This window comes from Myotis lucifugus, unplaced genomic scaffold, assembly GCF_000147115.1.
Source record: "Myotis lucifugus unplaced genomic scaffold, Myoluc2.0 scaffold_567, whole genome shotgun sequence".
NCBI lineage: Eukaryota > Metazoa > Chordata > Mammalia > Chiroptera > Vespertilionidae > Myotis > Myotis lucifugus.
The window spans coordinates 143,027-168,446 of record NW_005871615.1 but is presented as its reverse complement, the minus strand read 5'-3'; the positions used below and the strand labels follow the sequence as shown (position 1 = coordinate 168,446).

At 47.5% G+C, this 25,420-nt stretch overlaps 1 protein-coding gene across 3 annotated transcripts; it reads left to right on the top strand.

Annotated features, from left to right (window-relative positions):
* Window positions 1-92: 92 nt before the first annotated feature.
* Window positions 93-16,864, top strand: ZNF518B (zinc finger protein 518B). Of its 3 annotated transcripts, none has more exons than XM_006104421.3 (3): window positions 93-177; window positions 2,636-2,961; window positions 10,255-16,864. In XM_006104421.3, the coding sequence occupies exon 3, from the start codon at window positions 10,465-10,467 to the stop codon at window positions 13,690-13,692; it is 3,228 nt and encodes a 1,075-aa protein (XP_006104483.1). In that variant the 5' UTR covers window positions 93-177; window positions 2,636-2,961; window positions 10,255-10,464; the 3' UTR covers window positions 13,693-16,864. The 3 variants fall into 3 exon arrangements, with proteins under 3 accessions (XP_006104483.1, XP_023601456.1, XP_014302244.1); XM_023745688.1 differs by having other exon boundaries at window positions 2,636-2,971; XM_014446758.2 differs by lacking the exon at window positions 2,636-2,961 and having other exon boundaries at window positions 162-177.
* Window positions 16,865-25,420: the final 8,556 nt, after the last annotated feature.

The following is a 25,420-nucleotide window of genomic DNA, read 5'->3' as shown; positions in this document are numbered from 1 at the left end:
CTCCGTTTCAGGACCCGGCACCAGCCCCGAGCCGCGCACTGCGCATGCGCGGCGTGGCTCCGCCCCCGAGCAGGGGAGTAGGGACCTACAGTGACCGACCGGGTGTGGGGCGGCGGCGCGGTGGCGGCTCGGCCTGGGCCGGGGGTCCAGGGGCCCCTCCCTGCACCGGACTGGCTGGTGAGTGGCTGGGCAGGAGGGCCCAGGCTCCGGGTTTGAATGCGCGGGGTCTGGGCGAGGAGGGGGGTCGCGGGGGCCGCGAGTCGGGGCGGACGCCTGGTGCGGGCCGGTCCTGCGCGCCCACCCGGGTCTCCCAGCTTCCCGGCCAGGTGGCCCCGCACAGGCGGGCGCAGGCGGGGTGCCGGCAGGGGCGGGGGGCGCGGGGACGGGTGCAGAGCCGGGACGGGGTGGGGTGGGGGTAGGGAGCCGGACGGGAGGTGCGGGGAGCGCTCAGACCCACGGCCCCGGTGGCGTGGAGTGCTGTGGGCGCCCCCTGCCTGGCCGCCCGCCTTTGTGCCACCGAGACCCACAGAGTCACCCCAGAGGCGCCGGGCTGCCCCTCAGTGGCCGCGGGTCCGGGCTGCGGGCGCTGGCGGCGGAGCCTCGGGTGCCTCCAAGGCCGCCCCCTGTGTTTTAAATGATGCATCTCCCGGGAGCGTTCTACCGGTCGGTGGAGCAGGAAGTGTCGTCAGGAGGCCATTTTTAAAGCCTCCTTCGGCCTCGGAGGTAAGCGCTGACGTGTTTAGAGTCTCAGAGTCAGAGGCACCCTCCCATCCCTCGAGGGGGCCCGGCCGTCTGTCCCCAGAGACCACGGTGTAGCCCGTTGTACCGCGCTGCCCTCCAGCTCCCGCGCTGTTAGCTGTGGACTCGCCTCGAATAATGTACCATCGGTGTGAGCGTGCCAACAATAAACTTGAAAACCAGACTGGCATTGTCTTTTCTTGGGTGTCTTAGGGCGTGTCCAGGGACGGGCTTCTTTTTTGAGGACCTGGGCATCTTTTGCTGGGGAGGGGGAGGGGGAAGAGGGGATCCCACCACCCACCACCCACCCCCATTCCAGCCTGCCCGTTTATCTTAGGGTTGTTGGGCAGTTGCAGGCCAGGAAAACAAGGCAGGATGCAAAAGAACGAACATTTCTTAATGGGAAGGGGAAAGCCACAGGAGAGAATGAAAAACACTTCAGTTCCTCATGTATGTTGAGTATTTAAAATACCCCCGACTTTACAAAACAACGTAGCAACCCACCTTTATAAAACGAAATGCGAAACGCTGAGCATTATTTAAATAAGTCTAAACGGCCGAAAACATTTATCCAAAACATTAATCCGGCCCGCCCATTTATCCGGCCCGCCGGGTGTTTTTGCCGCCGCTGCCTGTCCTGCTTAGCAGCCGGCTCGTCCCGGGCCCGCAGTGCGCATGTGTGGAATGTCTGAGGGACACTGAACTGGCCCCCTGTTTAAAAAGTTTGAGGACCTCTGGGCTAAACTGTGATGTGTTCGAATCCTTAAATATGGTCCCCGAAGTTTAGAATGAGAATCACCTAGAATAAGACAGAGCTTGCTCTCCAGGTGTTGGAAGGACTTGCCTACAGAGGAGCAGAGACACTAAGAGTGCATATCTTGTCAGTGAGTCACACATGCACAGTTCAGCCCAGCCTGGTGCTGTGTGCACACCGCAGACAATACCGGCCAGGGGTTCTGAAGCCCAGCAAACGGTTATGTAGAAACCCGCACCTTGTAGGCTCTTTAAGCGCTGTGATGCAAGTAGCATGTTGGGCTTTTTAAATTGCATGAGATCGATGTTTTCTGGGATACATTTTTTTAATTACTTTTTATCGGGGTTCTAAACGTAGCCTTGAAAAGTGACACGTGTTTGTGTGTGTGTCTAGTTTTGTTGTGCTGATGGCATTCACTGCAAGTGCATTTTGAAAACAGACAAAGGAGGAGGGCATGATTCTGTTTGTTAGGCCTCCTCCCTGGTGCCTTATGCCAGACTAATGTTGGTTTTAAAAACCCTGGAATAGCCATTAAAAAATAAAAACATGTCTACTTGCTTTTAAGTAAGGGGATCTGGGCCAGTTTCTGTGCAAGAGGAAGAAAAAGAACATTTTTATTCTTGTCGCCATAAAGGCTGGCATTTCTTTCATTCATTCATTCATTCATTCTTCCAGCCTGTATTAAGTATAATGGCTAAGCCCTGTGCTGTTGACTATGACGAACAAGGTCCTTCCTTGCCAGTGAGGTTCCAGTCTCAATTATTCTCTGGCTGCCTAGCATAGAAGGCCTTTTCTTTGTTCACAAACTCAGCCAAAGGCCATTTCCAGGATCCATCCTTGGAGCTGAACGTGGCTAGAGATCATCTAAACCAGACACTCATCACGGGATGAGGGGTGGGGAGGCATCCACATCACCTGGGAAGAATTTTAAACCACAGGCTCCAGCCCACCCCAGGCAGAGGGTCATCGGAGTCCGGGGAGGCCTTGTTTTCCATTTTAAGGTCCCTTTGTGACTTTGCCCGACATCCCTGCTTGAGAAGCACTTTGGGGGCTCATCCCCTTTTTTTCTGGAAGAAAAGTATCTGGAGAAACCAAGGCTGCACAGGCCTGGACTTCAACCCAAGTGTCTGGCTTCTGTTGCAGGGCTGTTCGTGCAGGGCTCGCCGCCCCCAGGTTCTGAGTGTAGACGCCTGTGCCAGGGCCTGGAGCACAGACTGGATGGGCCTGGGTGCCTGAGAAGACCAGCAAGAGCCCCTGCGACCTGCCCTGCTTTGGACTCACGCCCACAGCTTGCCGGCTCCAGGCCAGAAGTCGGAACAGTGCCCAGCACAGCAGATGCTGTGACCTCGGTGCCCAGCTCACACAGCGGGTAGCAGAAAGCACAGGATTTCCATTAGACACCAGCTGACCAAGTCCTTGACCTTAAAAAAGCCACAGCTTCTCCAGGCCGGTTCTCTTCCAGGAAGCAGGTAATTGAAGGTGTGCTTTGAGGAGGTAATGTATGAATCTGCTCCTGCAGGCACCCTTCTGCCTGACTTGGGCCAAGGTGCTCTGAGACTGACAAATGCCGCCGGCCACTGAGCATCCGAATCCGATCACGGGGGTAGCATTTACTTCTCTCCACCTCCGGTTAAAGACTGCAGCCCCTGGCAGGTGTGGGGGTCAAGCAGTCCCGGTGCAAGCTCAGTGGGCTCACTGTGACGGGAACGTTGAAGTTTCCGAGAGTCTGGTAAGTGGTGACTGTCATTACGTACTTCACAGAGAACCTCAGTGAGATATTTCCAACGTCATGTGGCTAAGCAAGGTAGGACTCAGAGTCCACTTGCCTAATCACCTCATTTCAGCCTAAGGCACAGGCCTTGTCCTGCCTCCAGGCACCCGCAGGTGGGTCCGGCATCTAACAGGCTGCACAGGATGTTGGTATTCTTGCCGCTCCTGCATGCTCCCCTGCACCTATCCTGCCAGGTGCTTGTTCTCAGCCTGGGCTGCCCCTCAGAACCACACCTAGGGCCCAGGCAGCGTGAGTTTGGAGCCTCCCAGGTAATTTGACACACAGTAGGGTGACCGACCATCCCAGGGATCTCTTTAAAAAATAAGTTTAACCTCCTGGACCCATTATGAAACGTGGGTACCCTGATGCAGGCAAGGTTAAGAATCATTGATTTGGGGGGAGGTATTTCTACTATGTTTGATTATACTTTTTATTAAACTCTTAATCCATTCCCTTTATGAAATTTGATCTTTCCTGAAGGCAAGAAAAAAATATATATATATATGGAAATACAAAAATGTATTACCTTAGAGACCTGAAGTCACTAGCTGTTTAATAACAGAATTTTGTAATAGTCCTTGTAAAGACTGCCTTGTTTTTTATTTTGTATTTTTTAATGCCAACAAGAGCATACTTGCTTCTTAACATTTGTTTCTACATATAGAACTCTAAGTTTTAGACTTGAAGAACTCTAGCATTAGTCATAGCCTTTCTTCTGAAAGGTTTCTTTCCTCTTAAACTGTTTTTCTTTTTAAACTATAAAAGAACTCTGTTTCCTGAAGTAGTCTCAACTTATGTGCTCAGCGGTGTCAGGTCCAACCCAAAGTAACTCCTGAATAGGCCGGGGGTGTGGGGGGTTGGGGGACGGGGATCTTCACCTCCAGCTATGGAACTGCCTCCAAGACCCTTCTCTCTTCAGGCCCCTTTGTTAAGGGGAGTTTCTGCTTCTTTGCAGATCACTGGACTCTTCTGTGTCCCAAGGAGTCTTACAAAAATGTTGATTTATTTTTTGACAAAACATGTACTGACTGCCACGTATAAGGTTACCTGCTGTTTGCATATATACCTTTTCCTCACATCAGCCATGTAAATTAGGCATTATTTATGCCCATCTTACAAATGAGAAAATTCAGGCTCAGAGAGGCTAACAAGTCTGGCATCACCCAGCTATTGAGTCAGAAGCCTAGGTTTTGGACCTTGTTCTTGCCATCCAAGGTCCTTGCTGTCCCTGCTGTTAGTTACACTCTCACCTGGATGGCGGAGGCATCTGAGCGGGCTCTCTTGTCCGGCCTCCAGCCTCTTGCCCGGTTCTGAGCCCCAAGGGAACCGCATGGTTTCAGATGGAAAGCTAGGGTCCCCAGGGGGTACATTTGTCAGCAGCATTTGGAAATATTTTTTGCCATCAGAATGGCCACCCATTTGTAGTTCAGTCATTTCTAAGTGTAAGGAAGTTTGGCAAAATGTCTGATAACCCAATTGCTGTATTTCCTTCTTTAGATCCATTTACCATTCAATTCAATTCTGATTCTTTGTAATGGTCTGAAAAAGGTTTTACTGAGTGAGGCCAGTTTCTTCCTGAATGCCATCCTCCTGGGGAAACACTACGTTTACACACCTGATGTTGGATCCCTAATGTTGGACTCTCTCCACGCCCCTCCCCCTCCCCAATCAGGTATTGCCCGTCTACATGCTTCTGGATACTGTGGGGTAGGACAGTGGTCGCCAACCGGTGGTCCGCAGACCACTTGTGATCCGTGAGGTCCGAAAGGTTGGCAACCGCTGGGGTAGGATGTTTTAAAGACAGACCAGCCTTTGCAAAGGCTCAGGACACAAGAGGAACAGGTGCAGTTTTTGAGCACCTCTGCCACCAGGCTGAGTGCTTTGCCTACATTATCTAGTTTGTTTCTCTTAATTACCCTTTAAGTTTAATGCCCTCAAAGCCTGTTTCCTTGCCTGGTGGTGCATAGAGAGAAGTCACTTGCCTAAGGACCCAGCAAAGAGACAGATTCGGGGTTGGGCCTGCAGACCTTCAACTCCATTCCCGTTGCTTTTCATGGGCACACAGCTGCTGCCCCGCCCCTGGGACAGGGAGGCAGGAGCCACAGTGAAAGGCTTTCTGGAGAGAGTTTCCCAAATTTGCTTCTCCATCCAAAAAGGATTCAGTAGGCCAACTAATACTGATTCTGGTGGGCATCTCTCACGAGCAGAAATCTCTGTGATGATACAATTGACGCAATTGGTCAGTGGCTTTTCTTACTTTTCATGTGAACATCTCGCATGGAAACCCATTTGTTTGCCACAGGGACTTTGCACAGTTCACTGGGCTTGAAGAAGACAACGCAGTTTGGTAACTGACTTCTATGTAAGCCTATGTTGTAGCTAGAGCGCCTTCTCTGCAGTAAATCTAAGCACCTGTCCACCTCTTTGCAGGTCAGGCTGGAGGGATGGTTTTGCCCAGAGGTAAATTCTCCTTTAGGCTGTACAACCAAGCAAATGTCATTAAAATTATAAAGTGAGATTCAATATATATTCTGGAGGGAACAATTGCCAAGCAGCTAAGAAGCCTGTTAGTTAGCCCCTTTGACTAGTTTTGTGGTAGGCATAAATTCATAAAAACTGGAAAATATTTTTTTAAATATATTTTATTGATTTTTTACAGAGAGGAAGGGAGAGAGATAGAGAGTTAGAAACATCGATGAGAGAAACATCGGTCAGCCACCTCCTGCTGGGGATGTGCCGGCAACCCAGGTACATGCCCTTGACCAGAATCGAACCCAGGACCTTTCAGTCCGCAGGCCGACGCTCTATCCACTGAGCCAAACCGGTTTCGGCTGGAAAATAATATTTTAAGCAATGTGATACGTAACTTATCTAAGCACTTGTAGTCACATGATCGCAGTTCCTTCTCACGCGGTCCTGCGGTGGAGGTACTATCACTGTCTGACGGGGAAGCGACAGTTCGCCCAGGTCACCTTGGAAGCGACCGGGCTGGGAGTCGAAGCCTGTACTCTGATTCCAGAACCTGTAGCTTCAAGAACTTCCTCTAATTGTGTTGAACATTCGATGTTTCCAGTATTGAGGAGTCAAATGCTTCCTTTTTAATAAGAGGTTTTACGTACAGTGCTTTCTGGTTTTCACAGCCCCCAGGGTCACTGAAGCGTTCTTGCAAAGTCAGTGTTGTTTGTTCATGTGTCCCCACAATAAATCTCCAAGAAACCAGGACAGGGACGCTCACAGTCAAAAGGAAGACCCACCAGCAGCAAGTGCTGCACGTGGGCCTTTCCAGGAAAGGTGGGACAGTGGGGGCAGTGCATTGGTGGCACTGTGTGTGGCAGGGTCTGGCTGACACACAGCTGATGCTACGTTAAAATGCTGGCTCTGTGCTGTTCAGAGCAACTTACTAGTAATGTAAAGGCTATTGTACTTATTGTGTCAAAAGTTAATAACTCTGCCCTAGCCAGTTTGGCTCAGTGGATAGAGCATCGGCCCCCGGACGGAAGGGTCCCAGGTTCTATTCTGGTCAAGGGCATGTACCTCGGTTGCAGGTTCTCTGACCCTGGCCGGGGTGTGTGCAGGAGGCAACCAGTCAGTGTGTCTCTCTCACATCGATGTTTCTCTCGGTCTCTCCTTCCTTCCACTCTCTCTAAAATTCAATAAAAATATCCTCAGGTGAGGATTAACAACAACAAAAAAGTTAATACTAAGTAGTTTCCGTGTTTTGAGAGCCTCCCTAAATTCTCTAAAAGAGGTTTGTGGTGAGCTTGGAAGGCAGGGGAACACCGACAGTGAGGGTGACAGCCCTTTATTGGGTGCCTTCTCAGTGTCAGGCACACGCGCACACACACAGCCCTTTAGCTACTGGATTTCGTGTAATCCTCGGCTGGCTGGGCAGTGAGCTGCCAGGAGGACCCAGCCTAGTGTGCTTGCACGTGAACCCGATAGAGCAGGTTGGTGGAGGGGACGGGGAGAAGGAGCCCATTGCTCAGGTGCGCCTGCTGCTGTCCACGAGGAAGTACCATGGTCAAAGCCGTCCCGGTTCTCCCACTTGGTCCATTCATCTCTGACTTGGGGCATTACAGCTGAGGTCCTTTTCCCCCTTGACTAGCCACACAAGTTGCAAAGGCTCAGAGGATGTCTGCTTGTTTTAAGGAAGCCTGACATCTTTCTCACCTGGACTAAGGGAAATGCCAGTAGAAACATTGCATGGTTTTGAGAATGCTTTAGTCACAGCCTTATGCTTCGTATTAGCACTTGTTCCTGTCGATTTTTCATTTAAAATCACTGCTGGGACGGTTTTGCATAGTCACCTCCAAGTGTTCCTCAGGCTCTATGGTGGTCTGGCTCATTCCCTGGGACCTTCCTCTGTCAGGACCTGCTCCACACCTTGCTAATGTATGTGATCTCACCGGCCAGTATGTTGGGGTGGTCGGTCTTTAGTGTTAGGCGGCATGACACCCCCGAGTTTTTAAAGGACCTGGAGAGAAAAGGGCAAAACTGCCTTCTGTGGCTTTTGAAGACTCTTGGAGGCTGGGAAACTGAAAAGGTGCAAACTGAATCCTGGTTTGGATGATGCTTCAAACAGAGGCAGCCCGTTACATGATTTCTTTGCAAATTTCTTAGGGTCAGCGTGTCAGGGGTTCAGCTAGAAGAGTTGGGGAGCAAGCTGTGCCAGCCAGGCCTGTTCGTTTCCTCTCTGCTGTTCTCCCCGTCCCTTCTCTCTCTGGAAATAGTAGGATCCTGAGGCTGGTAGATGAGAGATGGGCAGATATTTGAACAGGGTTGGGAACCAAGGACTGGATGAGAGGAGATGTGCGGGGTCACAGCCAGTCTATGAAGGGGACTGAGTTGTTGGCAGCTCCAGAGTCACGATATAGGACAGTTACCAGGAGGCTGCTTTCAGTCTGGTTTAAGGGTCAGTGCTTGACAATGAGAACTGCACGATGATGAAATTAGCCGCCTGGAGAGGAAAGGAGTTTCTCTCATGGCACCATCAGAGCATCAAGCGCATGGTCAGCTGGTGAAGATGTTTTAAAGCTTGGTATCAAGCACTGATGTCCTTATGACGCTTTTCTAAACTGCTTGTACGGGGCAGATTCTAGGCTAGATCTGAACGTGCTGGAGTTATTTCTCTTGACCCTGCAGAGCTTTTCAGACCTTGTATGGCTCCTGGCCTGTCAGTGCCCCAGGAGGAGGCTGCCAACCCTCCGCAGCGCTGCCCACAGAGTAGACACTGAGTGCCGCCCACACTGAGAGGCCCCCTACAGAGAGAGAGGCCCCCCACACTGAGAGGGGCGCCTGAGAGGCCCCCTGAGAGGCCCCCCACACTGAGAGAGGCACCAGACTTCAACTGTGCTCCCACAGAAACCTGTCCTTAATTCCAGTTGCGGATGAAAAAATTGAAGCCTAAAGGTTTAAATGTTTTTTGGGGTTTTTTAAAGAAAGGCTTTTAACAGACCCCAAAACAGACCGGTTTTTGCTTAGTTCTAATTATGAATTCTGGTGGCGGGAAAGTGTATTTAAACATTATCAACTGTTTTTATATAAAAGTGGTCACTGTGTTACATGTACTGTGGCACTTGCTGTAGAAAATGTCTGCCTGCACGGCCACAGCCTGATCCCCCTCCGTGTCCCTTCACCCTCAGCAGCTGGAGGCTGGAGCTGAAATTGCTGTTTAGACCATGTCCCATCCCCACTCCGGTCTCTTCCTGGTTCTTTCCCACGCGAAGGAGAGGCCACATCCTATGAGGCTGTGCTGTAGACCCTGCCTTGGCTAGTCTCCCACTCCCCTGCTCGTCTACAGTTTTTCCTTTGCTTCCCCTGGCTCATTCCTCTCCTTGCTCAGCCCCTTCCTGTCCCTCACGTGCTCCAGGCCCGCTTCCCACAGATGGTTGCTTCTCTGTTTGAGATGCCTTCTCTCAAACAGCCATATATTACTCCCTGGCTGCCCTGGGGTCTGTGCTCAGAAGTCAGCTTATTGCGGGGGGAGGGGGGGGCTTTGCTAACTCTCTTCACCTCCACCCCAGCCCTAAACTTCATCACACAGTTACTCCCTATCCCTCTGCCTGCCTTTATGGCATTTTGTTCCCAATTACTGACAAATAAATACATAACCTGCTCTCCCCTCCCCACCCCAGCCCTCAGGAGGTAGGGACTCATTTGCTTTTGCTCACTGCCCTGCAGCACTTAGGATAGTGCCTGCCACTGTTCAGATAGAGGCTCAGGAAGATGAGGAAGGAACAAATATCTGTCTACCTAATACTGTCAGTATTGACTTAGCACTTGTGAAAGCAAATGGGGTGTGCATGAGAGCCTTGGGTCCATGCAGGTTGTTAGCTGTAATGGAGAAACCAACAGGCCCGATCCAAAGCCCCGGGGCACTGCTTGAAGACTCGCATGTCTAAGAGCTGAATGGCAGCACACTGTGCCAGCTGTTAGTGAGGCCAATGAGATTATACCTGTGACGTGGCTAGGATGCCCTCAGCGACATTGAGAAATGACTGTCACTGACGAAAGGCTCTTCTGAATGACTGCTGTGCTCTCCTTACTCCTTGTTTATATTCAGTTGGTCTAACGCAGTGGTTCTCAACCTTCCTAATGCCGCGACTCTTTAGTACAGTTCCTCATGTTGTGGTGACCCCCAACCATAAAATTATTTTCGTTGCTACTTCATAACTGTAATTTTGCTAGTGTTATGAATCGTAATGTAAACATCTGATATGCTATATGTGTTTCCCAATGATCGCGAACCACAAGTTGAGAACTGCTGGAAGGGATGAGTGTTAGAGGCTGATTTGAAAATATTTTCAGTTTACGTTCCTTATTGGCCAGCTCAGTTGTATCATGTGTTACCATCAATGTGTCTAAGGTGCTGTGTTGAGATTGAGCATGAATTCCCAAGGTCATTGAGATATACGGTAAGTTTGGAAATAGCTCAGCTAACTCTTAAGTTCATGTGTTCATCATGGTCTATGATTTCTCTTTTCCCCTTTAGTGTTGCCTGGAATAGCAGAGAATTGGAAACAGTCATATCTGAGGACCGTGCATCTATGTTGTGGTATTTAAAAAAGATAACTCAGTATGCTTCCCAGAAGGAACCACGTGTCTGCCAATCAGAGTTTGTTGAATGCTGCCTGCGAAGGATTCAGTCATGTGAAGTCTGCCTGGATCCCAGTGGACTGTGTTTGGAAATGCAGCTAAGAAGATGAAAGACATTGGACAGCAGTTACTCAGTTCACAAGTACTTGATGGACACAACTCTTTGACCATGTCGCCTAGACAACCTCATGCTAATAGAGCCACTCGGCCAGACAGACAAGAAGCTCAGACAGCTTTGTATCAAGGCTCAGAGGCCGAGGCCGCCATGATGACCACGGCCACGTGTGTGAAGTGCAAGACTGTTCACCAGATCCCTCTTCAGGATTTGAAAAAGGGGCCGGGGCAGAGCCACAAGGAAGACAGATACGTGTGCTTCCAGTGCAGCCTTGGAGTGGCTTCTCCCCACTTCCCTTTCGGGAACAGTGATCCCAGCGCTACTCACGTAGGAAATAAAGCCGACACCATCACAAGTTCTGGCAATAACAAATTTAAGGTAAGAAACTTTAAACCAGGCAAATACTATTGTGATAAATGTCGCTTTTCCACGAAGGACCCTCTGCAGTACAGGAAGCACACGCTTCAGCACGAAGAGATCAAGTTCATTTGTTCTCACTGCAGCCACATTTCCTACACGAAGGGGGAGTTTCAGAGACACTTGGTGAAGCACACAGGCATCTTCCCTTACCGATGTGAGTACTGTGACTATGGTGCTATTAGGAACGATTACATTGTCAAGCACAGGAAGAGAGTTCACGAGAGAGCTGGCGGAAAACGACAGCCCAAAGCCGTGGCCAAGCCGGAGCCGAAAAGGACCAACGCATCAAAACAAAACGCAGAGCTTTTCAAAACCTCTGATCCAGGCACCACACTGCAAAGCAAGTTACCAGATCAACTCTCGAGGTTCTCCCTCCAGACAAACAAAGACAGAGCGCGCAGCATCACACTGGTACCCGAGTCGAAGGAGCACCAAAAAGACGTGGTGTGTATTCCAAACAGAGGGACCCTGTTGGAGCCAAATGAAGTCGGTGTGTTGGAGAACAAAAGCGTGGAGGTGGAAGTGTTATCCCCGGCCACAGAGCCCGTTCAGCCCGGAATGCCGTTGACTGTGGTGGCGCCAGCAGAGCTCGTGGTCCCTGCCAACTGTTTGGCGCAGTTGATAGATGTGAAGGTTGTCAATGGAACACAGCAGCTTGTTCTGAAACTGTTTCCTTTGGAAGAAAATAATTGCCTAGAAGCTGGTGGGGGTGATGGAGGTCATTCTGAACGTAGGATTAAAGAGAAGGGTTCAGATGAACAAGGAAAAATGCTCCCTGCAGAACAAACCAAGTCACTGACAACTGAAGGGCGTGCTGGAGAACCTTTAGGCCTTGATTGCCTTCAATCAGTTCAGAAACAAGTTAAAAATGTGAAATGGGTACAGTCTTACGATGTGTTCATGTCAAATTCTAGTGTGTACCCCTCTAGAGAATCCCTCCTCAAGTCGGCTAGAGTTGAGGATTTGCAGAAAAAAAGTCATATGTATCCACATAGAACTGCTCTTCCTCCCGTTGCCTTAAAAGGTCACTCCCCATCATCTATAGTGAAAAACAGTGTTTTATGTGGCCTTGGCACTGCCCCAAATCCCTTTCCATATAAAGCTGCTGCTTCTTTTACTGAAGATGGGAGGCATTTGCACAGGGACCCCCAGAAGTTTCTTCCTCTGGCTGCATCACCTGCAGCCATTTCCTTCTCTGGAGAAAAGGGCTTTTTGCCTATAAGTAAAAATGACTTGGAATCTAGAAGTGAGATCAGTATTCCTATGAGAATGGTTGCATCTACTAGGAAGCTGAAAGACAACCAGACAGAGGAATATAAGGCAGTTTCAAATACAGGCCAGATTTCCTCTCATCGTGAAAGTGAATATTTACACATAAACATAACAGGAGAAGACAGAATCAGATCTCAGCAGCCTGGGGATAAACCTTTGGAGTTAAAGAATTCTGAAAGGACTAATAACTCTTTCAATGGCCCAGTCATTTCATCAGTATTTTCTCTGAGCTCCGGATCTGAAGACGTCCCTGAGGGCGTTAAGTGGAATAGCTCAACATCCAAAATAAAGTCAATTGAACTCCTGCGCAGAAAGATCGCTCAGTTAATTGAATCCTGTGGCAAGCCTTCATCTCTGGCTGCCAATAATGCACATCGTCGTTCTGTAGGGCAGGCATCAAAGGTAACTTCAAAATCCACCCCTGAAGGTATTCAAGAAATTAATGTGTCATTTACTGGCACTGGCTATTCCACTCACACTCTCTCAAAACCTCAGGATGATAGTTGCATTAGTAGACAGCGTACCCGTCAGCAGATATATCCACAGTTTGTAGAAGGCAGCAATGGGAAAACCGAAAGCCAAGTAACCAGGAAGGCTCATGTTGCTACTCCAGTGTTGATCCCCAAAGGAGCAGTGTTGAGGGTTCTTAATTCCTCAGAGGATGCCCACATTATAGAGGCTACATGTGAAGCACCCGTCAGCATTCCTTACAGTGAGACACAGTTAATAAAACCCATTCCATTCTGCCCCGTGAAACAGACAGATTCAAACTTACAGTCTTCAACAAGTGAAAGTGGGCCAATAGACATGTCCCAGAACCTCGACACATCTCTTCGGCCTAAACCAAGAAAAGAGAGTGCTGTTGGTAGCACCATCCCGAAAAAAACTGGCCCTCTGCATGGTCAGCAAGCAAGCAGTGAATTGAGTAAGCAAGGGAAAGTGCCCTACAGAAATCTTCCTATAAATAAAAATAAAACCAAGCAAGTAAATTCATCCAAGAAGAAAAGCAAAATTCAGGCTGACCCCGGCCTCTGTCTCAAGGATCCTTCAATTTTTCAGGTTACAAGACAGCTTCGACTGATAGCAGTTAAACCGGACCAGTTGATTAAATGCCCCCGTCGGAATCAGCCCGTCATTGTGTTAAACCATCCTGATGTTGACTCACCGGAAGTGACCAATGTGATGAAGGTAATAAACAAGTACAAAGGCAATGTCCTCAAAGTTGTCTTATCGGAGAGGACCAGGTGTCAATTAGGCATCAGACGGCATCATGTGCGGCTGACCTACCAGAACGTGGAGGAAGCGAATCAAATAAAAAGGCAAATGATGTTGAAGATGAAACTTAAAAAAGTCCATAAAAACAACTACCAGGTGGTGGATTCCTTGCCTGATGATTCACAGTGTACGTTTAAGTGCTGGTTTTGCGGACGGCTGTACGAAGACCAGGAAGAGTGGATGAGTCATGGTCAGCGGCATTTGATAGAAGCAACCAGGGATTGGGATGTTCTTTCTTCCAAAGGCAAATAAGTGAAAAATTGGTGTTTGAAGCAATTTTTTTTTTTTAGTTTATTCTGGTTAGGGTTGGGTTTGTTGTTTTTCCCCATCCCTGACTCAGTAGGAGAAATAGAGATTGTAGGAACGGAACCGTTAATTGTTCAGATCCCTTGTAGGAATGTTGAGAACCAGGCATCTGGTGTCCCCTGATATGTGACTGGAACCTGGAAGGTATTTGAAGCCCCTGAAAGAGTACGCACACATTTATGTACATGCATTTTTTTGGAGAAGTGAAACTTTCAACAAACTTTCAGTGGGATCTGAGACCTTTCTGTTTAGCACCCCGGTTTCTGTGCGGATACAAACCTCTTGTCATCCAGTGAGAGGGTGAGTTTAGAGTGTCTTACACATGCTACTGATCAATTAAACCCATGTGGTTTCCTTTTTCTTTGCATTAACTTGTCTCCTGAATATTTGGTACATAATGGAAATTATATTTTCTACTGTTATCTTAAATTTGGTTACAGAAAAGTGGCCATTCTTTTCAATCCCTCACCCCTTCTATAATCCTCTTAAGTGTTCTTTACAGCACAGAAAACTGTGCTTCTTGGGACTGTCTGAAAGAATGATTGTAAAGTTTTGCCTAAATTTGCTGCTTCCACAGCGTGTGTTAGGGGAGAAAGAAAACATTTTCAAGCTTTTGCATTCTTTCTTAAACATCTCAATTTATGACAATTGGTGAGGGAATGTGCCTTTTTGCAAAATAAAAAAGAAATGGTCACAAAGGGAAAATATCTCAAATTAAGTCTTTTGTTTGTCCTTACCCCTCTCATAAACAAAGTAACCAGTTAAAAATGTGAATATGCAGGTCTCTTAGACATAGATCGAACCTGGGAAGATAATGCAAGGTCAGATTGTGGAGGCAGCTGTGACTTTAAGGTGACTGAGTTTTCGTTTGGGGACTAACTCTCCATCCATCACTCAGGGCTCACAGACACTGCCCTCCACCCCAGGTCGCAGCCTACTCTCCTTTGCCACTTATCCCACGGGGGGGTCTGTTCAGACAACTCCCCACTCACCTCCTGTCCCTTTCCTTTTGTGCCTTTGAGGCCCCTTAAAGTCGTCCCTCGTGAAAATACTAAAAAAGGGCAGGAATCAATAAAACGCAAACATCCCACCATCTTTGTTAAGATTATAGGAACACTATCCCGGGTCTTCATTGACGGTAACAATGTGCATCTAATTGACCTTTGCCACAGCCATGCTTTCCCCATTACTCGCTTTGCTAGGAAGCAACTCCTGAGAGCATCCCTGCTCCCCTCTCCATCACCAGGTGTCAGGACCGGAGCTGAGCTGTACAACACCTTCGTGTGCATCAGAAAACAGCCCGCCCTCTGCCGCTGGGGCAATACTCGGTTGGCAGATGGAGCTTGGACTGCATCTTAGTCCTTCCTTGCCCACTCAGCTGGGCCCCAGCCATCCTGCAGAAGGCGAATGGCTCAGACACACGCCAACCCGGCCCTTGAGTGCTCCTCGCTGTAGGCATTCAGGCCTGTGCTGGGGTAGGGAATGCCACTGGGGTTGTCACAGCTGAGGAAGACACGAGAGAGATTCCTGTTGCATTGGATAGTCAGAGATGGATATTTCTTTTTTCCCCACAGGGGAAAGTCTTAGATTACCCTCTGATTGGGGGAGGGGGGCAGGGCGGGTGTTGCAGTTCTGTGTCGTTTCTCATTACAGTAGTTAACATGTCTTATGTGTAATTTGGGACATGATCACTGAGTTGATTAATTGATCAATTTTTGTTGAAATTTGGATTTTTTATGTGTATACAAGTATATGTACACATACCAGTATTTTTTACCATATGAAAACTGTAATACCTAATTTTCTGATTTCCTATTTTATAATGAAATTAGGTGGTTTGGAAAATATAAAATGTTTTATATTCTAGAAATAACTTATTTTGGAAGTACCTTTTTATAATCGTCTGATTTCACTTTGAGCAAATGAAAGCACAGTCGAGAGTGGGTCGGATTTGTATGAACAAACGGAGTGGCCACCCCGGCGATCATTTCATCACAGACCTCAGTCCCGAACATTTCCCCTTGGGGCGTTCTGAGCAGTGGAGCGCGAGACTGCTTCGCTGCATACAGGAGGCCATTGCGCAGGTCTACCCGGGTGTAGGTCTGTGCCCCTCCAACATGAAAGAAGCCTCCGGAGGCATTCAGAGAAGAGAAGGCTGTGGTTTTCTTTTTCCTCCTATACCTCACTACATAGTTGCATCTTTCCTGAAAGCATAGACTGGCCTTTCAGGAGAGAAAACCATGACTCGGGTCAGTGTTAAGTGTCAACATGAAGTATTTACACTTTGCAGCATCAACCCTTTTTGCAAGTATTACCTAAAGCAGCTTACGTCCTTGTACAGAGCTCACGTTCATGAGGCGGGGGAGGCGGGTCAGAATTACAGTACTTATTAAGGAATTAAGAAGGCTCCGGGGAGTCATAAAAAGTGAGGAAGCAAAGACTGGCTGTCTTCCTTATGTGAAGAGCGTTAGGAAATAGCTTGTTAGCGTGTAGGTGAGTGTCGTGAAATGCGTGAAATGCGCTGTAGCGTCATTTCTAACAAGATTGGAGAAGGTAGCAGAACTGTGTTGAGTATTTGTGTGCTCTTTCTTGCCATGATTTTGAAGGACCTCCTCTCACTAAACTTTACTAATAGTATTTACTAATGACATCATTTTATGCTTATTTTTAACAGATTTTCTTTTGGGGGGCAGAAATGAGATGATCTTATATTTATGATATGACAAAGAGTGAAAGTTGTTGTTTTTTAATGACTTAATAGATTATATTTTACTCAAATTGTTTTCCTCAGCCCCAAACAATTTTGTGAGCCCCTGTTATGGGCCAAGTGCTGTTGAATTAAATGGGACACAATGTGTTAACCCTCGAGAGCCCCTGCCTCCTGCTCTGGGACCTCCTGTAGAAGCCGTCCCAGGAAATGATGGTGTGATGCTGCCCCGCCTTTTGAAGACGGTGTGAACCTGTCAGTGTCAACTGAGAAAAAATAAAACCTTGCATAACCCGTTTCAAGCACCCCTAGAGGTCCTGTGTTAACAGTGTGTGCTGCTGCGCTTTGGAAACACATTTATATAGAGATTCAGGAGTTGGAGTAAATTTTGTTAAAGCAACTGTCAACGTTTCTCTGCCCTTTCATTTCAAATGTTCAGTAGCGTGGCTCTTTCTTGTACAGCCTACCTGTGCGCGGTACGTTTCCGACCCACATACAGTCCAGTCAGCGTCACTGTACACAGCGCAGGGGCCTTGCTTCCCCTGGGGTCTGTTCTGAATTCCATGCTCTGCTGGTTAACTATGCACCCTGAGAGGAGGCCAGGTGACACTTTTTTTATTAAATATATTTTTATTGATTTCAGAGAGGGAGAGATAGAAACATCAATAATGAGAATCATTGATTGGCTGCCTCCTGCATGCCCTCTACTGGGGATCGAGCCTGCAACCCAGGCATGTACCCTTGACCGAAATCGAACCCGGGACCCTTCAGTCGGCAGGCTGATGCTCTATCCACTGAGCCAAACCAGCTAGGGCCCAGGTACATTTTTGTTTTGCTCTGGCTGAAACCCGCAAGGTGCTGGTGTGGGCGGCAGTGTCAATCTTGGCACCATGGTCAGTGGCCTCATGGGAGAATGTATGGGGCACATAACCTGCATAGCTCTCCACGGGAAGGGGTCCTGGGTGGGAGTGCTCAAGCCATTGAGAAGCCTCGGGACCACACTTACATGGGGAGAAGGGGCGTGAGGCTATTTGGAGAGGGCTTCATTCCCTCCTCTCATTCCCAGCATCCAAGGAGGTCAAAAGGGAAAAAGAGACTTGAACTTGAGATGACCCTGAGGAGAACAAAGAGAAGATGGGAGTTGCTTCAGGGCAGCAGTTTGGCTGATTGTTACCCCAATTGTAGTGCGGTTGTTGTCCTCTAACCCTACTGAAGGAGGCTCCTAAGTTGTCGCCCCTGGTTGTTTAGGGGGCAGGAGAGATCAACAGGCAGTGAAGGCTTGAAGGGGGTTGTGAAAGCCTGGACCACCAGGACGGCTGCCATGGAACAGAAGAGGGGACTTGGGCAGAAACTGACTTCAAGGCCGTAAAGTTAGGAAGTGGCAGTCACTCATCCACATTTCATCAGTAAGAAAACTGAAAGGTTAATGATGCCCGTTCACAAGCTTAGGGGCAGATGAGCACAGGAAGCAAGTCTGTAATGCTCTTTGTTTTGCAAGATGCAGAGCCTTCTGTGGCCTCAGGCTGTGCTCAGCGTGAATTGCCTTAAGGTTCCAGCTGGTATCAGACACACTGGGTGGGCTGAGACCCCCGTGATAAGGATTTTGGACTCAGTCTGGAGCAGTGCTGTCCACTAGAGATAGGACGTGAGCCGTGTCTGTCATCTTCACTTTTTCAGTAACTACACTTAAAAGCATAGAAAGAGATGAAATTAAATATATTTGACCCAAGACATCTACGGTGTTATTTACACATTTTCGATCAGCATACAATTGATTGAAATAATTTTATGAATATGTGTATACATAAACCATTTTTCATAAAGCCTTTAGAAATCTGGTGGATATTTTAAACTTATGGCTTGTTTTTATTTTGATGCTCAATTGTCACTTACAATGAGACGTAGTCCTACCAGAACACCTACGTTGTGTTTAATGGAAAGATTTTAGACTGCCTGCTTCAGATTTTATCAATTAAATTACCACTCAGTTCTTCAGTCAGCCTCGCCACAATCCAATACCAGTAGCTCCTACATTGAGCAGCACAGGACAATGGAAACACACTGTGTTGTAAATATTAGCTTATTATCCAAGCGCCTTGATGGGAGGAATGGTGTAATTTATGTCTGTGTCTCTAAAACTGGGGTAGACTAAGTTTCACTAACTCTGGTTTAGGAATACCCATTCTGTGCCCAATTCTGCATTCATTCCCTCCTCGCACTCCCACTCCCAGCAGTTCTAGTTCTAGGTCTGTCCCCTAGAGAGTGGTTACATCTGTGACTTGGAGATTATTTTTTTTTTTTAGAAGTAAACCTTGAATACTTTTTAAAAAATATATTTTTATTTTTACAGAGAGGAAGGGAGAGGGATAGAGAGTTAGAAACATTGATGAGATAGAAACATCTATCAGCTGCCTCCTTGCACACTCCCTACTGGGTATGTGCCCGCAACCCAGGTACATGCCCTTGACCGAAATCAAACCTGGGACCCTTGAGTCTGCAGGCCGACGCTCTATCCACTGAGCCAAACCGGTTAGGGCGACTTGGAGATTATTTTGCAACAACTTTAGTTGGTCAGCCAAACAAATGTTTATTTCTCATTCTCACGGCATGTGCACAGTCTGGCAGGGATCTCATCTGATGGGGGGAGGGGCGTCTTGTAGCTGAGCCATCTGAACATCTGGGCATCCTCACCCCAGCAGAGAAAGAGCAAGAGGAGAGGTCGCTGCACAGGTGGAGAAGCACACAGCGCTCCACTGACAACCCAGAGTCCGAAAGAGGTCACAACCTCCCAAGGGGCTCCGCAGCCCGTCTGTGTGCAGAAGGAAAGTGCACTGACAGTAGATCACAGGTGGTGCTGGGAGTGTCAATGGTAGTCACCTGCGTGGAAAGCAACTTGCCAGTCTGGTAGCTGGAAAATAAGACCGTCGGCTGAGAGCCGGTGAAGACACGGAGAAACAGGAACTTCGGCATACTATTTGGCAATAAATACTGAAACTGGATGAAGCGCTGTATTATTTCCCTTTTCATTTCCCCGATTCCTAGTGGGATCGTGTACTTTTGCGAGTTGGACATTTTCATTTTCTGTGCATGGCTGCTGGTATTTTGTCCATTTACTATTGAAGTACTTACTTTAAACTTTTAAAAGAAAATGTAGACTTTAAAAATCCATAAGGAAAAACAACTTCCTTTAGGTTTTGGGGCTTTTTGTGCTTTATTTTAGAAATTCTTCCCTACGTTTAGGTCACAAAGATAGCCTTTATATTAAATTTTGTATTAAAAATGAGCTTCCATAGAATAGTGAGCACCATCATAAAATACAAGCTGTCAGTTACAGGTATTTCAAAAGGATTTCTGGGTCCAAAGTTGAGAAATACCTAAAGCAGATTAGATGTATATCCTCACAAATGTCAGTCCAGGCAGTCACTCGATTGTGCTAACACCCATTTTTGGAGAGTCCATGCTTTTCTCCCTGGTTTCCGGCTTCCACGTGTGAGTAGACCTATGGCTGGGTCTCTGTGCTGCTGAGCTAGCTGTTTATTATGATTCTTCTTCAAAGGTCATTCTTTAATATATTTTTATTGATTTCAGAGAGGAAGGGAGAGGGAAAGAAAGAAACATCAATGATGAGAGAGAATCATTGATCGGCTGCCTCTTGCACACCCCCCACTGGAGATCAAGCCCACAACCCAGGCATGTGCCCTTGACTGGAATCGAACTCAGGACCCTTCAGTCCACAGGCCAACGCTCCATGCACTGAGCCAAACCAGCTAGGGCCAAAGGTCATTCTTTTTGATTAAATTGTTGATGGTATTACACCTGTCCCCCACTTTCCCACCTTTGCCCCCTGTACCCTGCCCCAACCCAGGCCTTCACCACACTATTGTCTGTGTCCATGGTCTTATGCATATGTTATTTGGTTAACCTCTTCCTATCTCTCCCCCCACCCCTCTTCCCTCTGAAGTCTATCAATCTCTGGACCTATTTTGCTCAGTTTATTTTGTTCATTAGATTCCACATATAAGTGAGATCATGTGATACTTGTCTTTCTCTGTCTGGTTTATTTCTCAGCATAATACTCTCCAGGTCCATCCATGCTGTCACAAACGGTAAGAGATCCTTACTTTTTACACCTGCATAGTATTACATTGTGTAAATGTACCACAGCCTTTTTTAGTCACTCATCTACCGATGGGCACTTGAGCTGTTTCCAGATCTTAGCTATTGTAAATTAGCTATAAGCATAGGGTTGCATAAATTCTTTCTGATTGGTGTTTTGGGATTCTTAGGATATATTCCCAGAAGTGGGATCGATAAGTCAAAAGGCAGTTCCATTTTTAATTTTTTGAGGAAACTCCATACTGTTCTCCACAGTGGCTGCACCAACCTGCATTCCCACCAGCAGTGTACTAGGGTTCCCCTTTCTCCACATCCTCACCAGCACTGTTGTTTGTTGATTTACTGATGGTAACCATTCTGACAGGTGTGAGATGGTACTTCATTGTCGTTTTGATTTGCATCTCTCTGATGATCAGTGACATTGAGCACTTTTTCATGTATCTATTGGCCATCTGTACATCCACTTTGGAGAAGTGTCTATTCAGGTCCTTTGCCCATTTTTAAATTGGGTTGTCTTCCTGGTGTTGGGTTGTTTGAGTTCTTGGTATCTCCTGGAGTGACCAGACAACTACAAAACAGGCATTCCTTCAACCTGTAGAATACCAGCTTCAGATCAAAAACTCATAGTTTTCTCTACATGTCAGACTGCCCATTGCATTGTTGGGCTGAGATTTACTTAGTAAATTGCATGCACAAGTCACTTTTCCCCTGAGAAGCAGCAGTTATATTTAGAAGTCTTGCCAGAACATGCTCTCCAGTTCCAGGTGCTCCTGCCCTGCCCGGAAGGACCTGACGGTGAACTCTTCCTACCTGAGATCTACAGACACGCTGATTGAGCCATTTAGGCTGACAGAACCCCAGGTAGAACAGTTAGCATCCAACCCATAAAAACCTAAAAGAAGGGGCATGGATCCCACAAAAGAAATAGTGCCCCCGTAAAAAGGAAGATTTAGAGGGAATCCAACCAGTATTGCAGAAATTCTTAAAATCGGGATTAAGTTGTCCATGCCTGTCTCCCTCTACCACTCCCATTTTGCCAGTCAGAAAGCTCCAATCGAATTAGTACCGATTTGTACAGGTTCTCAGGGCCATAAATGACGTTGCCCAGGACATCCATCCTACGGCACCCAACCCTTATAGTTTGTTGACCATGGTGCCCAGGGATGGCAAATGGTTTTTAGTCCTAGACATGAAGGATGCTTTTTTCTGTGTCCCAATAGATGAACAGGCTCAACTATTTGCCTTTGAATGGCAGGACCCAAAAACTAAAGCCACACTCCAATACAGTTGCACTGTGTTGCACACGGCTTTAAGAATTCCCCCACCATATTTGGGGAAATATTAGCAGAAGATTTAAGGGATATTCAATTGAAATCGGGAATCCTTGAATGAACAAGAGACTGCAAGGTAGCATTTGACACCTTGAAGGGAAAACTCATTTCTGCTACCCAACTAGGATTGCCCCGTTTACAGAAATCTTTCAAATTATACATTCATGAAAGGCAAGGAATTGGACTTGGGATACTAATCCAGACCCTGGGAAATACCCCTCAACCCATAGCCTATCTCTCAAAGACACTAGATCACAGGACCAAAGAATGGCCACCATGCCTCTGGGCAATAGCAGCTGCCTGAGATTTCTTACAGGAGGCAGAGAAATTCATGCTGGGCAACCTATTTAGGTATTTGTGCCACTCCGATGCTAACCCTAATGGAACAGAAAGGAGGGCATTGGCTGACAGCAGGAAACATGGGAAAATATCAGGCCACTTTATTAGACAACCCAAATGTTACCTTACAAACCACCTCTACCTTAAACCCGGCCATCCTACTCCTGGACTCAGAGGGAAGCTCAGACCTTCAACACTTGCTCAGAAATCATTGGCAAAGTGTATTCCAGCTACCAGATCTGTTAAACCAGTGCTGACAGAACCTGGCTGGAATGACATACGGACAGGGGCAGCTTCACGAGCCGGCGACGTGGGCGTCACCACAGACAAGGTAATAGGAGCCCAGAACCGTGCTGTAGGAACCTCAGCACAAAAGGCTGAACTGATAGCCCTCACCAGAGCCTTGGAATTATCCCAGGGAACGAATGTTAACATCCATACTGACCCTAAATACCCCTTCCAGGCAGTCCATGCTCAGGCGGCAATATGGAAAGAAAGAGGGCTCTTACCCTGAGGAAATAAGTGTATCAAACATGCAAAAGAGATTTTAAAATGCTTGAGGTAGTGAATCTACTGAACCAGATTGCCATAATGCCCTGCCCGGGACACCAGGACGGGTCCCAAACACGCCAGGGAGACCAAATGGCCGATGAAGCAGCGAGACAAGCCGCCTGAGGATCGTCACTTCTTGGGGCTTTAATTGCCCACCTGGACTTGTCGTAAATTAAACCCCATTGCACAGAACCAGAGGAGGAGTAGGCCCATGAATGGGGATTCTCTAACACTGACCCTCATTCTATATGGATCAACACTCAAGGTGTGATCTTGCTCCCTGCAGCTCTAATATATTCCATCCTCGAACACCTACAGGAAGGGACCCATTAGGAAAGAGATGCTTTAATGGACCTCATTAGACCACACTGAAGGGCCCTCATTTACAAAGGGCCATTCGGAAGATCACCCAAGCCTGTCAGATATACACCAAAAACAATCCTAACACAGAATGTGCCCCAACAGGAAAAGGGAGTACAATAGAAAGGGGTATGCCCGTTTGAGGACTGGCAAGTTGACTTTACACAAATGCCTAAAACCACAGGAAACTTTAAATTTGTATTAGTTTTTGTAGACACCTTTTCTGGATGAGCAGAGGCATAACCTCACCAGAACTGAGAAGGCAACTGAGTTAGCAAACTTCCACCCAAAGAAATAATCCTTAGGATTGGACTTCCTAACAGCATTCAACTTGACAATGCACCACCATTCACTTCCGAAATCTCCCAGGAGTTAGGGCAGGCACTACAGATTCAATGGAAACTATATGCATCTTGGAGACCCTACAGGGAAGACTGGGAAAATGAACCACTCAATAAAGACCCTAGCGAAATATGCCAGGAAACGCATTTGAAATGCGACCAGACATTCCCTATTGCCTTGCTCTGGATTAGGGTAGTGGGCTGAAATTAAAGCTCTTTGGGAATAATTTATGGGAGACCCTTCCAAGTTTCTGTTTCAGGAACAATCTCTTTAGATGTAGAACATGAATCAAAAAATTAAACAATATGTACAACATTGAGGGCAAACACTGACAACTTTGCACAAGTTTGCTCATTGCAGGCTCATCTACCTACCCATCATTGCAGGTCAGTCTCCGGCTGGAACAAGTCTTATCAAAGACCTGGAAGGCTCAAGGTCCTGAACAGCAGTTAGCCGAGCAATGGACCTGTCCCTGTGACATCCTGCTGACAACACTTCCCTAAAGCTCACATCTGGCTGCTGCCGTTGTTACTCCTGAATTATTTAAAACCTCTCTTTAGGGAAGGGACAGCACCTTCAAAAGCTAAGTGACAATGTTACTTATTTTTATCGTTAACATTACAGATGTCCCCATTCTCCCCCCCTTTTGCCTAGTTCCACTCAGACCCTGCCCTCTTCTCCCTGTGGCCCTCACAATATTAATTTTATTTTTTTGACAATTGCTATGCTGGATGCCCGTGCTTGGACTAATAACACCTTTGTCCACATTTCCCAGACAAGTCACTCAGCAGGAACGTATCCCGCTGTAGGATATGCCACACAAAGCCCCACTCAGGATTAGCTCATGGGGATCCTTTAGCCTCTGCAGTTTCTGATTTCACTACAATTCCCCCTGCACTAGTAGGCATACCCCTCACTAGACACTTGATTGCTCGTCTACACAATGGTTCTCACTTTGGAAGCCCATTGGCAACGCCACCTCTTGAAATATGAAGCAGGGTATCAGCTTCGCTTGTTCAGCTGTCTCATCCTCTAGACACCACTCTGCTGCCTTCCGAAGACAGCAACCCTTCTCCCTCGTGTAAAGGCTTCCCTCCTTTCCTGACCCCCTTCTTCCTTTAGTAGATAGCAAGAATCTCTGGGCCTGGGGATCGGTGAGACTATGCCCCTTGACAGCAGGAAGGGTCTACAAATGAGACCTTCATCCATTTACCCTTACAAGAGATCTTTATAACAATCATTCATGGGCCATATAAAGTTATCAACTTAAATATTAACCTGCTATATTTGATCAAACATTTAATTCACTCACCCCTAATGCCTTGGCAGGGCCAGACCAAATGATTTCCCGGGCCTTATATGGCCCGCGGGCCGGACATTCCCCACCCCTGTCATAGGCAGTCAGAGCACCAGGAGTCCCCCACATTGGCTGAAATGGTGCCAGGGAGGTTCTATACTGAGTGCGCCGAATATTGGAAAGACGAATGGACAATACCCAAGAACACCAAAAGCTAGCAAGACTATTGGATAGGGAGAAACCCTCCCCTATCCCTATAAGAATGGGCTTGAGCAGGAAGGGAGCTGGTCTTTGAGACAGGAGCTCACCATTCTCCCAGGTTGTACGGCACCTGAAGAAAACCTTTCCTTCTGCATCTGCCTCAGGAGTTTGGCTTTCACTGTGGCAGGCAGCCAAACTGCGTTTTTCGGTGCAAGTCATACTAGTCAGAACAATCAGCTTCCAAAACTCAAACTTGCAGCGGTTTAAATTCAGTGATAATTTCTGTATCCTCCTGTGTCGGGCCCTTCGGGTTGGGCAGCACTCCTGCTGATCTTACTTTGGGGGCCACGTTTCAGACGGTAGAGTGCTCATGTGCCCTGCTGTCAGCTGATGCCGTCCTTTCTGTTCCAATAGGGTTAGGAATCGGAG